The sequence below is a fragment of the Triticum aestivum genome, chromosome 7D, assembly GCF_018294505.1.
Source record: "Triticum aestivum cultivar Chinese Spring chromosome 7D, IWGSC CS RefSeq v2.1, whole genome shotgun sequence".
NCBI lineage: Eukaryota > Viridiplantae > Streptophyta > Magnoliopsida > Poales > Poaceae > Triticum > Triticum aestivum.
Genome location: NC_057814.1, coordinates 416,565,035 through 416,580,122, shown reverse-complemented (window position 1 = coordinate 416,580,122; position 15,088 = coordinate 416,565,035). Strand labels below are relative to the sequence as shown.

General features: G+C 45.1%; 1 protein-coding gene across 1 annotated transcript in view; it reads left to right on the top strand.

The window, feature by feature from the left end:
- Positions 1 to 10,602: 10,602 nt before the first annotated feature.
- The window catches only part of LOC123165403 (probable serine/threonine-protein kinase BSK3), a 7,479-nt gene continuing 2,993 nt past the window's right edge, over positions 10,603 to 15,088 (top strand). The window contains exons 1-5 of the mRNA XM_044583039.1: positions 10,603 to 11,053; positions 11,128 to 11,354; positions 11,756 to 11,891; positions 12,376 to 12,509; positions 12,608 to 12,713. Coding sequence (XP_044438974.1) covers positions 10,618 to 11,053; positions 11,128 to 11,354; positions 11,756 to 11,891; positions 12,376 to 12,509; positions 12,608 to 12,713 — 1,039 coding nt within the window. The 5' untranslated portion in view covers positions 10,603 to 10,617. The remainder of the gene's footprint in view (positions 11,054 to 11,127; positions 11,355 to 11,755; positions 11,892 to 12,375; positions 12,510 to 12,607; positions 12,714 to 15,088) is intronic.

Sequence of the window (15,088 nt, the reverse complement as noted above, 5' to 3'; positions counted from 1 at the left end):
CCCTCACAGCTTTTCACAGCTCCTGCTATGAAATGGCAAGGTAAATATTTATGACAAGGAATGCGGGAAGGTCTGGAGTAAAAAGTGACAGCTCACCCAGCTTGGAGGGTTGTACATGGAGAATCCATCTCGTGGCTTAATGCGGATGAACTCCTCTTCCTCTCCCTTATATAAATCGGACAGTATCTTTGCTAGAGCAGCGACGGAGTCCGGCCCCTTACGACCGCAGCGGGTAGCATCGTCTTCTCCATTGAAGTGCCACATGGGTTGTCCCCGATATTGAAGTGGCTGCAGCCCCCGCATTATACATATTGCCATAACCTCGATTATTGTCAGTCCTGATTGAGCCAGCATTTTTATCCGGCCCATCAGGGAAAGGACTTCTCCGTAATCTTCCTCCTGGGGGCTCCGAGGGCGCCAGCTGCGGCATTTCTTCAGGGGAGCGTTGTCGAACTCAGGAAGGCCCATCTGAATAGGGTCCGGAAGGGGGACGTCCTCCATATAAAACCACTCTGAAGGCCAGTCCTCGGATGTCTTCTTCGGGGTACCGGACAGGTATCCGGTCCCGGCGATGCGCCATATTTCGGCTCCGCCCACTTGGTATATTGACCCCTCCTATGTGCGGGGTACGAGGCAGAATAGCCTCTTCCATAGCTCGAAATGAGCTTAACAGCCCAGAAACAGCTCGCAAAGGGCGACATAGCCAGTGATGTGTAATATGGAGGCGGGAGTGAAATTATGCAGCTGGAGGCCGCAGAACTCCAGGAACCCGCGGAGGAACGGATGAATTGGAAATCCAAGCCCTCTTAATAAGTAAGGGACAAGGCATACCCGCTCCCCCATGGATGGGTTGGGAAAGCTCTCCGCCTGCTCCCCGCCATTATAGGTGGCGAGCCCGGCTCGAACGGGGACCATATACGCTGGAGGGAGAAATCCCTGGGTCTGTAACTCTACTAACTGGCTGTGGGGGACGGAACACTTCTTCCAATTGCCGGGCTTAGGGCTACGGGAGCGAGAGGAGGAGCTGCGATGGCCGCCCATGTTGGAATGGATTTTTTCCGGGCGCGCTCCGATGGATACTCGCTGCGGGAGGATGGTGTAATCTGGATATGAGAATCCCTGTCTCTTTAATAGACGATTTACTCGCATGGCTAGGGTGGCAAATGCAAAAATGCCCCGGCTTCTCGCATTCGCTCGACACATGGAAGATAGACATTATTAGGCGCAGAAGCCAAGGAGTGCAACATTTATGGGAAGCCGGACACTACTCAACAGGTATTCAGAATTTGGAGAAGAACCCGCCTTGCAATGCCGAAGACAATCTGCGCGCCGGACTCATCGCCATTCAAGCCTGGTTCGGGGGCTACTGAGGGAGTCCTGGATTAGGGGGTCATCGGACAGTCGGACTATATCCTTTGGCCGGACTATTGGACTATGAAGATACAAGACTCAAGACTTCAACCCGTGTCCGGATGGGACTCTCCTTGGCGTGGAAGGCAAGCTTGGCAATACAGACATGTAGATCTCCTCCCTTGTAACCGACTCTGTGTAACCCTAGGCCCCTTCGGTGTCTATATAAATCGGAGGGTTTTAGTCCGTAGGACAACAGCAATCATACCATAGGCTAGCCTCTAGGGTTTAGCCTCTACGATCTCGTGGTAGATCAACTCTTGTACTACTCATATCATCAAGATCAATCAAGCAGGAAGTAGGGTATTACCTCCATCGAGAGGGCCCGAACCTGGGTAAACATCATGTCCCCCGCCTCTTGTTACCATCCGCCTTAGACGCACAGTTCGGGACCCCCTACCCGAGATCCGCCAGTTTTGACACCGACATGGACCCCCCTGACTTGTTCGCGATGCCAACACCTCTTATATATCCCCAAACTTCCAGAACATAACCTAGATCGGGAGTTCCGCCGCCGCAAGCCTCTATAGCCACCAAAAACCAATCGGGACCCTATTCCGGCACCCTGCCGGAGGGGGGATCCCTCACCGATGGCCATCTTCATCATCCCGGCACTCTCCATGATGAGGAGGGAGTAGTTCACCCCTTGGTGCTGAGGGTATGTACCAATAGCTATGTGTTTGATCTCTCTCTCTCGTGTTCTTAATTCGGCATGATCTTGATGTATCGCGAGCTTTGCTATTATAGTTGGATCTTATGATGTTTCTCCCCCTCTACTCTCTTGTAATGGATTGAGTTTTCCCTTTGAAGTTATCTTATTGGATTGAGTCTTTAAGGATTTGAGAACACTTGATGTATGTCTTGCATGTGCTTATCTGTGGTGACAATGGGATATTCACGTGATCTACTTGATGTATGTTTCGGTGATCAACTTGCGAGTTTAGTGACCTTGTGAACTTATGCATAGGGGTTGGCACACGTTTTCGTCTTGACTCTCCGGTGAAAACTTTGGGGCATTCTTTGAAGTTCTTTGCGTTAGTTTAATAGATGAATCTGAGATTGTGTGATGCATATCGTATAATCATACCCACGGATACTTGAGGTGACATTGGAGTATCTAGGTGACATTAGGGTTTTGGTTGATTTGTGTCTTAAGGTGTTATTCTAGTACGAAGTCTAGGATAGATCGAACGGAAAGAATTGCTTCGCGTTATTTTACTACGGACTCTTGAATAGATCGATCAGAAAGGATAATTTTGAGGTGGTTTCGTACCCTACAATAATCTCTTCGTTTGTTCTCCGCTATTAGTGACTTTGGAGTGACTCTTTGTTGCATGTTGAGGGATCGTTATATGATCTAATTATGTTATTATTGTTGAGAGAACTTGCACTAGTGAAAGTATGAACCCTAGGCCTTGTTTCCTAGCATTGCAATACCGTTTACGCTCACTTTTATCATTAGTTACCTTGCTGTTTTTATATTTTCAGATTACAAAAACCTATATCTACCATCCATATTGCACTTGTATCACCATCTCTTCGCCGAACTAGTGCACCTATACAATTTACCATTGTATTGGGTGTGTTGGGGACACAAGAGACTCTTTGTTATTTGGTTGCAGGGTTGTTTGAGAGAGACCATCTTCATCCTACGCCTCCCACGGATTGATAAACCTTAGGTCATCCACTTGAGGGAAATTTGCTACTCTCCTACAAACCTCTGCACTTGGAGGCCCAACAACGTCTACAAGAGGAAGGTTGTGTAGTAGACATCAAGCAATTTCTGGCGCCGTTGCCGGGGAGGTGAGTGCTTGAAGGTATATCTTTAGATCTTGCAATCCAATCTTTTAGTTTCTTGATTTATCACTAGTTTAGTTTATAAAAGAAAACTACAAAAAAAATTGAATTGAGGGTGCTCATATGCTTCATCTTTTTAACGTCTTCCGTGAGAATAAGGATTCCGATAATTGTGCTCAATTGCTAGAGGAGAATGCATTACAGTGTTTGGCACTAAATATTGAATGATGAGCATGATTGCGATGTTGTTAGTATGAATTCTTTGAATATCCATGATGCTAATGATATGCAAAGCCACAAGCTTGGGGATGCTATGTTTAATGAAGATTATATTTTTAGTCCCCCAAGTTTTGATATGCAAATTTATTATGATGATAGCATGCCTCCTATTTATGATGATTATTGCGATGACACTTATGCTATAAAAAGTAGTGATGATTATATTTATAAAACTTGTCATGATTATGATTACCCTTTTTCTGAACATTACTCTTTTAATGTGGAAACAATTTATAGTATTCGAGTTTCTTGTGATACTCCCACTATTCCGAATGAGAAGAATTTTGCTTATGTGGAGAGTAGTAAATTTTCTATGCTTGGGGATCATGAAAAGAATGCTTTATGTGATGGTTATATTGTTGAATACATTCATCATGCTACTGAAAATTATTATGAGGGAGGAATATATGCTTGTAGGAATTGCAATAATATCAAGTTTCCTCTCTATGTGTTGAAAATCTTGAAGTTATGCTTCTTTTACCTTCCTATGCTAGTTGATTCTTGCTCCCATAAATTATTTGCGCACAAAATCCCTATGCATAGGAAGTGGGTTAGACTTAAATGTTCTAGTCATATTCTTCATGATGCTCTCTTTATGTTTCAATTCTTATCTTTTATGTGAGCATCATTGAAATCATCATGCCTAGCAAGGGGCGTTAAACGTTAGCGCTTGTTGGGAGGCAACCGAATTTTTATTTTTGTTCTTTGCATTTTGCTCCTGTTTAGTAATAAATAATTCATTTAGCCTCTGTTTAGATGTGGTTTTATGTTTTAATTAGTGTTTGTGCCAAGTAGAACCTTTGGGAAGACTTGGGTGAAGTCTTTGCGATCTTGCTGTAAAAAACAGAAACTTTTGCGCTCACGAGATTAGCTGCCATTTTTTACTGCAGAGTTATTTTAGGTTGATTATTTTTTCAGATTATTAATAGACAAATTCCTCAGGTCCACAAATTTATTTCAGAATTTTTGGAGTTACAGAATTATTCGAATGGTACAGATTACTACAGACTGTTCTGTTTTTGACAGATTCTGTTTTCATTGTGTTGTTTGCTTATTTTGATGAATCTATGAGTAGTATCGGAAGGTATGAACCATAGAGAAGTTGGAATACAGTAGATATTACACCAATATGAATTTAGAATGAGTTCACAACAGTACCTAAGTGGTGATTTATTTTCTTATACTAACGGAGCTTACGAGTTTTCTGTTAAGTTTTGTGTTGTGAAGTTTTCAAGTTTTGGGTAAAGATTCGATGGACTATGGAATAAGGAGTGGCAAGAGCCTAAGCTTGGGGATGCCCAAGGCACCCCAAGGTAATATTCAAGGACAACCAAGAGCCTAAGCTTGGGGATGCCCCGTATGGCATCCCCTCTTTCGTCTTCGTTCATCGGTAACCTTACTTGGAGCTATATTTTTATTCACCACATGATATGTATTTTGCTTGGAGCGTCATTTTATTTTCTTTTGTTTTGCTTGCTGTTTGAATAAAATACCAAGATCTTAAATTCTTAAATGTTAGAGAGTCTTCACATAGTTACATAATTATTCAACCACTCATTGATCTTCACTTATATCTTTTGGAGTAGTTTGTCATTTGCTCTAGTGCTTCACTTATATCTTCTTAGAGCATGGCGGTAGTTTTATTTTGAAGAAATTGTTGATCTCTCATGCTTCACTTATATTATTTTGAGATTCTTTTAGAACAACATGGTAATTTGCTTTGGTTATGAATTTAGTCCTGATATGATAGGCATCCAAGAGGGGTATAATAAAAACTTTCATATAGAGTGCATTAAATACTATGAGAAGTTTGATACTTGATAATTGTTTTAAGATATAAAGATGGTGATATTAGAGTCGTGCTAGTTGAGTAATTGTGAAATTGAGAAATACTTATGTTGAGGTTTGCAAGTCCCGTAGCATGAACGTATGGTAACTATTGTGTGACAAATTTGAAGCATGAGGTGTTCTTTGATTGCCTTCCTTATGAGTGGCGGTCGGGGACGAGCGATGGTCTTTTCCTACCAATCTATCCCCCTAGGAGCATGCGCGTAGTGCTTGTTTTTGCTGACTTGTATATTTTTGCAATAAGTATGTGAGTTCTTTATGACTAATGTTGAGTCCATGGATTATACGCACTCCCACCCTTCCATCATTGCTAGCCTCTTCGGTACCGTGCATTGCCCTTTCTCACCTCGAGAGTTGGTGCAAACTTCACCGGTGCATCCAAACCCCGTGATATGATACGCTCTATCACACATAAGCCTCGTTATATCTTCCTCAAAACAGCCACCATACCTACCTATTATGGCATTTCCATAGCCACTTCGAGATATATTGCCATGCAACTTTCCACCGTTCAGTTTATTATGACACGGTTCTTCATTGTCATATTGCCTTGCATGATCATGTAGTTGACATCGTATTTGTGGCAAAGCCACCATTCATAATTTTTCATACATGTCACTCTTGATTCATTGCCCATCCCGGTACACCGCCGGAGGCACTCATATAGAGTCACATTTTGTTCTACTATCGAGTTGTAATCCTTGAGTTGTAAATAAACAGAAGTGTGATGATCATCATTATTAGAGCATTGTCCCGTGTGAGGAAATTTTAAAAAAAAGAACGGCCAAATAAAAAAAAAGAAGTCCCAAAAAAAAAGAGAAAGGCCAAAAAACAAATGAGAGAAAAAGAGAGGAGGGGCAATGTTACTATCCTTTTTTCACACTTGTGCTTCAAAGTAGCACCATGATCTTCATGATAGAGAATCTCTTATTTTGTCACTTTCATATACTAGTGGAAATTTTCATTATAGAACTTGGCTTGTATATTCCAACGATGGGCTTCCTCAAAATGCCCTAGGTCTTCATGAGCAAGCAAGTTGGATGCACACCCACTTAGCTTCTTTTGTTGAGCTTTCATATATTTATAGCTCTAGTGCATCCGTTGCATTGCAATCCCTACTCCTTGCATTGACATCAATTGATGGGCATCTCCATAGCCCGTTGATTAGCCGCGTCGATGTGAGACTTTCTCCCTTTTTGTCTTCTCCACACAACCTCCATCATCATATTCTATTCCATCTATAGTGCTATGTCCATGGCTCGCGCTCATATATTGCGTGAAAGTTGAAAAAGTTTGAAAATGCTAAAGTATGAAACAATTGCTTGGCTTGTCATCGGGGTTGTGCATGATGGGAGCATTTTGTGTGACGAAAATGAAGCATGGCCAAACTATATGATTTTGAAGGGATGAGCTTTCTTTGGCTATATTATTTTGAGAAGACATAATTGCTTGGTTAGTATGCTTGAAGTATTATTATTTTTATGTCAATATTGAACTTTTGTCTTGAATCTTATGGATCTGAATATTCTTGCCACAATAAAGAAGATTAAATTGATAAATATGTTAAGTAGCATTCCACATCAAAAATTCTGTTTTTATCATTTACCTACTCGAGTACGAGCAGGAATTAAGCTTGGGGATGCTTGATACGTCTCCAACGTATCTATAATTTTTGATTGTTCCATGCTATTATATTATCAATCGTGGATGTTTTATATGCTATTTTATATGATTTTTGGGACTAACCTATTAACCCAGAGCCCAGTGCCAGTTTCTGTTTTTTCCTTGTTTTTGAGTATCGCAGAAAAGGAATACCAAACGGAGTCCAGTTGACCTGAAATTTCACAGAGATTGTTTTTGGACCAGAAGAAGCTCACGGAGTACCGGAGATGGACTAGAAGAGTCCCGAGGCCACCACAAGGGTGGGGGCGCGCCCCCTACCTTATGGCCACCTTGTGGACCCCCTGACTTGTTCCTGACGCCAACACCTCTTATATATCCCCGAACATCCAGAACATAACCTAGATCGGGAGTTCCGACGCCGCAAGCCTCTATAGCCACCAAAAACCAATCGGGACCCTGTTCCGGCACCCTGCCGGAGGGGGGATCCCTCACCGGTGGCCATCTTCATCATCCCGACGCTCTCCATGACGAGGAGGGAGTAGTTCACCCTCGGGGCTGAGGGTATGTACCAGTAGCTATGTGTTTGATCTCTCTCTCTCTCGTGTTCTTGATTCGGCACGATCTTGATGTATCGCGAGCTTTGTTATTATAGTTGGATCTTATGATGTTTCTCCCCCTCTACTCTCTTGTAATGGATTGAGTTTTCCCTTTGAATTTGTCTTATCACATTGAGTCTTTAAGGATTTGAGAACACTTGATGTATGTCTTGCATGTGCTTATCTGTGGTGACAATGGGATATTCACATGATCTACTTGATGTATGTTTCGGTGATCAACTTGCGGGTTCAGTGACCTTGTGAACTTATGCATAGGGGTTGGCACACGTTTTCGTCTTGACTCTCCGGTAAAAACTTTGGGGCACTCTTTGAAGTTCTTTGTGTTGGTTTAATAGATGAATCTGAGATTGTGTGATGCATATCGTATAATCATACCCATGGATAGTTGAGGTGACATTGGAGTATCTAGGTGATATTAGGGTTTTGGTTGATTTGTGTCTTAAGGTGTTATTCTAGTACGAACACTAGGATAGATCGAACGGAAAGAATAGTTTCATGTTATTTTACTACGGACTCTTGAATAGATTGATCAGAAAAGATAACTTTGAGGTGGTTTCGTACCCTACAATAATCTCTTCGTTTGTTCTCCGCTATTAGTGACTTTGGAGTGACTCTTTGTTGCATGTTGAGGGATCGTTATATGATCTAATTATGTTATTATTGTTGAGAGAACTTGCACTAGTGAAAGTATGAACCCTAGGCCTTGTTTTCTAGCATTGCAATACCGTTTACGCTCATTTTTATCATTAGTTACCTTGCTGTTTTTATATTTTTAGATTACAAAAACCTATATCTACCATCCATATTGCACTTGTATCACCATCTCTTCCCCCAACTAGTGCATACAATTTACCATTGTATTGGGTGTGTTGGGGACACAAAAGACTCTTTGTTATTTGGTTGCAGGGTTGTTTGAGAGAGACCATCTTCATCCTACGCCTCCCATAGATTGATAAACCTTAGGTCATCCACTTGAGGAAAATTTGCTGCTGTCCTACAAACCTCTGCACTTGGAGGCCCTACAACGTCTACAAAAAGAAGGTTGTGTAGTAGACATCACTAGTAGTCGTTGCTAGGTGGTCTACGGATCTGAATGAAATCTTTGTTATTTTTGGTGTTCGTTGTACTGCCATGATTGAAAATAAATAAATTGAAAGTTTCCCCATTTTCTTAGAAAATTGTTGTCATAGATGCTCTTAGGTAGCATGATGATTTTGAAGAATTTTCTACTGTGGCAATTCTAATGAGAATTAAATATTCTCTCTAGTACTTCCTCATTCACAAATATAAGTTTTTTACATTTTTTCTGAATATATGGATGTGTTTAATGTGTTTCTTTATTCATTTTAGTTTGTATGTAGTTTATATTAATAAAATATTAAAAACATCTTATATTTTATAGAAAAACATCTTGTGTTTGTGAACAGGGTAGTAATAATAAGGGCATCTCCAAGGCGGACCCGCAAACCTCCAGCAACTGTCCGGACTGTGTTGTCTGGATCCCAAAAGTCATCCAACACGGTCTCGTATCGGTCCGTGGAGTGGTACAGACGTTGATTTCTCCCGCAAATTGAAGACAAATATGGGGCATTTGCGGGAGTTCGGGTCGATCCCAAGCCCACCAAAAATCCCTTCGCCCACCCGTGCTCGCTTCCCGCCCGGCGCCAGCTGCCCGCATTCATGCCGCTGTACAGCGCGCCGCTCCACATTGAAGGTAGCTCAGGGCGCACTCGTTCTCTCACTGCCACCGCCATTGAAGCGGCACGCCGGCCGAGGACGACGCGTGCACGCCCGACTGAGTATGCCTCCTCGCCGCATTAAAACGCCTACATTAAACCCGCGTGGAAGCCGAGAAACCTCCTTCAGACACACATCCATTCACGAGCGGGCCAACATTAAACGCAACGCTGGGCAGGCTCCTCCCGTCCGCTCTGTATATAAACCAGGCCAGACGCCGGGCAATAATCGCACCACTCCACCGCTCCCTATCTCCTCCTTCCATCATTTTCTCCAATCTTTTGATGGCATCCGACGAGGGAATAACAGTTCTCCGGTATAAAAGCCGGCTGGGTGGCCACCCGAGCCTGGCGGGATACGAGCGTGGCACCTCGCTGCTCCACCTCCCTCACCTAGCCCGACGGAGTAAGTTGCCCCAAGACGGCGCGTGGTTCAGCAACTCGTCGCTCCAAGTCAGCTCGCGGAGGAGTGGCGACTTGCTCCAGGCCGGCACAGCGGGGAGCATGGCGGCACGGGCATCGTCGCCTCCAGTGCCTGCGACCGCGCCATTCGCCGTCAACGTGCGCATAGCCACGCCATGCAGGCAGAGAAAGAAGCCGGCTACGCGGATGTCGATGAGGTGGTGGCTAGCACATCCGCGCCCGCCGCCATCATCAAGGAGAAGTAGAACACGGGAGGCCACCGTCGCTTTGGTCCCAGGAAGGCCACCGCCGGTGACCTTATTCTTTATCTCAGACCATCCTGGGCACCCGACTGAGCCCCATGGAAGCACCCATCCCCTCCGGCTCAAGCACCCTCTTTGCAACTCTAATGAGCGACGCAACTGGCCATAGGGAAGATACGGGGAAGAATATGCCTCTGGGGCTTCCGGCAGTCCGGTTAGCAGGCTGCCGGACACGGGAAAGACAAAGGGATCCGCCGCAGCCGGTCGTAGACTAATGTAGGGTATCCATATCGTGGGAACGGAGCTCCGCATGACCGTACGTGTACATAGTTTTAGCTTTTTATAGTTGAAAATATGTTTAAAATGTAACCGTTTTCATCCGTTTTGTACGAAAGTATGAAATCCGGCCTTGTTTGCACGAATTTCATTCGATTTGTTGAAAAATAGTTTGAAATATATGCAGACGGCGTTGGATAGTGTTCTTCCGCATTCATGACCGCGGACTGATCCCTATTATCCGTGGATGGATGCGGGAATAAATTTAGGGGTTCAAGTTGAAGATGCCCTGGGTAAAATATCTGAAAGTACCGCTGTCAAAGTCCGCCCCCACTCCCGTCACAAAGGTGCTCCCGTCGCTACGCCATGGCGATGGCGTCCTGGTCCTGGGTCCTCTCCGCGTGGATCCCGCGAGCAAAAACAAAAAATGAGGAGGAGTTCATACTCGCCAGCTCCAACTCAAAAGTCTCGTTAGGCGTGCGCGAAAGCGAAAATCTCGAGCCGAATCAACCGAAAAAGGAGGTTGAAGAAGAACAAGTCCGCGCGTGCCGGTGCCCGCCTACCCCCGCCCCCGCCCCACTACCCGCGCCCGCCGCTTCGTCGTCAACCCACCTTACCTGCCCCCCACTCCGTCTCCCCTCGCGCCGTTCGCTTACCCAGATCCGCCAAGACCATCTCCCCGCCTCCGCTTTCGGTTTCTTGGAAATGGGGGCGCCGCCGTGGAGGCTGCTGTGCTGCTGCTGCTGCCGCGAGTCCGATCGCAATGGGGTGGACGACCTCAAGCTCAAGCCCGACGCCGCCGGTGCGTCCCCGATCGGTTTCGATTTTGATCTCTGAGCATCCTTCCTGCCTGTGTGCTGATTGAGGAATTTTCAGATGGGGAGGAGGGGGCGGCGGGGGACTGGTACGACCTCCCGCCATTCCAGGACTTCACCTTCCAGCAGCTGCGCCTCGCCACCTCGGGCTTCGCCGCCGAGAACATCATCTCCGAGAGCGGCGACAAGGCGCCTAACGTCGTCTACAAGGGCAAGCTCGACGCCCAGCGCCGTATCGCCGTCAAGCGCTTCAGCCGCTCTGCCTGGCCCGACCCGCGCCAGTTCATGGTGGGAATCCCTTTGAGTATCCACAAGACTCCACTTTTAATTGTTTCGCTGGTTTTCTCGTCGATCCTGAAAATAGAGTCATCCACACGCATTTTGGTGCTGTTCGAACGGCACGTCGCACGTGTTGCTTTTCTTGGATACACAAATACAGCTTGTAGATGAAATAGAGGCATCACCTGTATTTTTTTACTCCCAAAATAGTTTACATGCACCAGCTGCTACATTTAGCCACCGAATTTCTCTTACTCTGCACCTGCTAGCTTCAACCCATAAGGGAGTTCAGAATAATGCAAATTGTGTCCTTTTGTCTGGACTAGAATCTTTCTTCAAATTTTGCAACTGGCCCAGTACAACATTCAGAACGTCGGAGTGACCCTTGGGAAATGGTTCTATGCTTTCAGGAAGAAGCTAAGTCTGTTGGCCAGCTCCGGAACAAAAGAATCGTAAATTTGCTTGGTTGTTGCTGTGAAGCCGATGAAAGATTGCTTGTTGCTGAGTACATGCCCAATGACACACTGGCGAAGCATCTGTTCCATTGTGAGTTGATCTCTCGATGTTGTGGCTATGTCTTCATGAAGAAAGTTTGCCAATTTCATCTATTTTCCCTTTTAGTTCCACCAAAGCCGTGGCTGAGAATGTTTCTGTAGGAGGCTGCAATCATGATTTTTTATGGATAGTTTGCACGATGAGTATTTAGCAGTTGCACATGGTCCTGTGCTGAAAATGTACTTAACTGAACATGTGCATAATAAATTGGAAGCTTGATTGCAGCAAATAAAAGAGACTGTGTTGATTGTTATTTTGTGTGTTTGTGAAATCTTTCTCATGCTAACAATATACCCATAAAAAGCAAATTTCACTGTAAATCCTATCACATTCACAGTATAATGACTGTTATACAGTACTCCCTCCGTAAAGAAATATAAGAGCGTTTAGATCACTACTTATGCCTTCCTCAGTTATTCCTTTTATGTTGATCAAAATGTGATTCTTATTTCACATCACATTTACCATTTCACAGGGGAGTCACAGGCAATGGTATGGCCCATGAGATTACGGGTTGTTCTGTATCTTGCCGAGGCTTTAGACTACTGCATAAGCAAGGAGCGGGCTCTCTATCATGATCTTAATGCCTATAGAGTTCTGTTTGATGATGTGAGTATCATGTGTACTGTTATTTAAATGTAGACATCACCCTGCCAATGTCAGTATGCTTGCAACTTTCTAGATTGTTAACAGTTGACACCCTGCAGGACTGCAACCCTAGGCTTTCATGTTTCGGCCTAATGAAGAACAGTCGGGATGGCAAAAGTTACAGCACCAATTTGGCATTCACTCCTCCTGAATATATGAGGACTGGTGAGTCCTTAATTCCCGGAATGTGCTAAAAATAGCTTAAAATGGGTACCTTTACTGCGGTTGTTTAGAGGAAGAGCCTTGTGTTAGGCTTTGTTGCTATGGAGATATCACTAGCCACTAGTTATGTCTGGCATTTTTATTACAGTACCATTAAAAATGCTGTCAGGATTATCAGAAATTTGGTGCTTTTGCAACTCAATTAGTCTATTCACTGAAGGTGGCTCATATATCTGATGAATGTATGAAATTAGCTTACACCGGTATGAAATTAGCAAACTATAGCCTTCTGCAGTTACATAGAAGGGAGGAGATAAATTCTAATATTGTAATAGCCTTTCTTTTGGTCTCGGGATTGATGCATATTTTCAATAAATACAATACCATATCCTCAAAAAAAGAAAAAAAACTCCCTCCGTCCAAAATAAGTGTCTCAACTTTGTACTAACTTTAGTACAAAATTGCACTAAGGTTGAGACATTTATTTTGGGACGGAGGGAGTAAATACAATACCAGTTTGCTCTTTGAACATTCTTTTATCAAACATGCACAAGACTGCGTGTCTTTTTGTGTTAAGAAGAAGAGCCTCGAAATGAAGCAAACCGTTCAACCGGAGAAAACAGAAAGAAGCGAAGAGAAAGCTAAGAAAAAACTACCTAGGCTACTGAAAAAAAAAAGCTAAAACAAAAACAGAAACCGTACAGGGACAGGAGCCTAAGCTACGTCCGAAGGCCGAGCATGCAGAGGCAGTCTCGGGGCAATCTGACGAAGCACCTTGAAACACGCAGTCCTTGCGCACGTTCTAGAGCTACCACACTGTTAGGAATTTAGGATGATCAGCGAACGCGCTCGTTTCGTCTTGTCAGGTCCAGCTCGGGTTGCCGCATTCTCTAACCAGGTGTTGAAGTTGTCATCAGGTTGAGGTGCAATGGCCTGAAGATCGAAGACACGAAGCTCCTCAAACCAGACTTGCCTGGCGAACGCACAGCCCGAGAGAGATGAGAGATGGTTCCATCTTCCCGTAGTTAAAAAAGGTGTGCCTAAGCAAGCGCTTAAGTGCGCCTAGGCTCTAGGCGATAGCAAAACGCCTAGCGCATAACTGCGCTTAATCTGCGCATAATTGCGCATAAGCATGCGCTTTGATCAGAAAAGCACAAGGCGGTGGCAAAACGCACAATTAAAGCCTAGCGCTTTTTTGAACTATGATCTTCCTGGTCACAAAAAGGGCAAGCATCCCGGTGCTGCAGGCCGCGACGCTCCAAGCGATCTGAAGTCCAGCACCCCTCCTTAGTGGCGAGCCTGGCACAATGTTTGCACTTAAGAGGTGCTCAGGTGCCCAGCCTCACCAGATTGAATGCCAGAGAGGTGATTCGACCAAATCGGCGGACAACTCGGTGTGTGCGGACTTCACTGTGTACTGCCCAGATGTCGAGAAGCGCCAGATGAACTGGTATTCTGAGGGGCAGAACCATGGTGTCGACGATCTCAGCCAAGTGGAGAAATTCAAGAATTCCTTGCATGTTGAGCGCCCCTGAGATGTCTGCCACCCAGCACTGCCCGGCGCAAACTGCACGTACCCTTCGCCCCTTGACCACACAAGTCCCAACCACTGCCAAGACCATAGGGGCCAGCTCCTTGATAGATTGCCCCTCGATCCAGTGATCTGTCCAGAATAGTGCTCGATTGCTTTCGCTGACGACCACCTTGGAAGCAGCGTGCGCTAAACCACAGATGTGGTGGATGACCTTGAGTAGTAATTTTGCCCAAAGGTTTGGAGGTGTCGGACCTCTGCAGACATGGCCTATGAGTGCTCAGCACCCATCCCATCTTCTGGTGTCTTTGATACTGAGGCCGCCAAACTCGACCGGACGGCAAACCTCGCGCCAAGCGACCGTGCAATTGCGGCCATTCGAATCCCGGTGAGCACACCAGAAGAAGTTTCACTGCTTCTTGTCGGTGGCTTCCCTAAGCCAATTTGGTATCTCGACAGCAAACATAGTCTGGATGGAAGCAGCAGACATCACGAACTGCACCACGGCTAAGCCCCCTTTTTTGGTCAGCATACCAGTCCATCAACCGGCAAACTTGCTGTCGATCTTATCCAGAAGAGGGTAGTAGTCCTCCGTCTCTCCAGATCAAGAGGGGGACTCCAAGATACCTGATGGGAAATTCTTGGATCGGACAGGTCAGGTGCTGCGTGATGACCGCTATCTCGTCGGCTTTTTATGTGCAGACCTGTAGCCACGCCAAAGAACATCAGGAGGCACAGAATGATGTCGCATTCCTGGGGATCTGGGTTGAGGAATACAACGACGTGGTCAGCGTACAAGGATGTTGTGACATACACCACGTCTTCCCGTCGCCTCGGCCAGCAAACT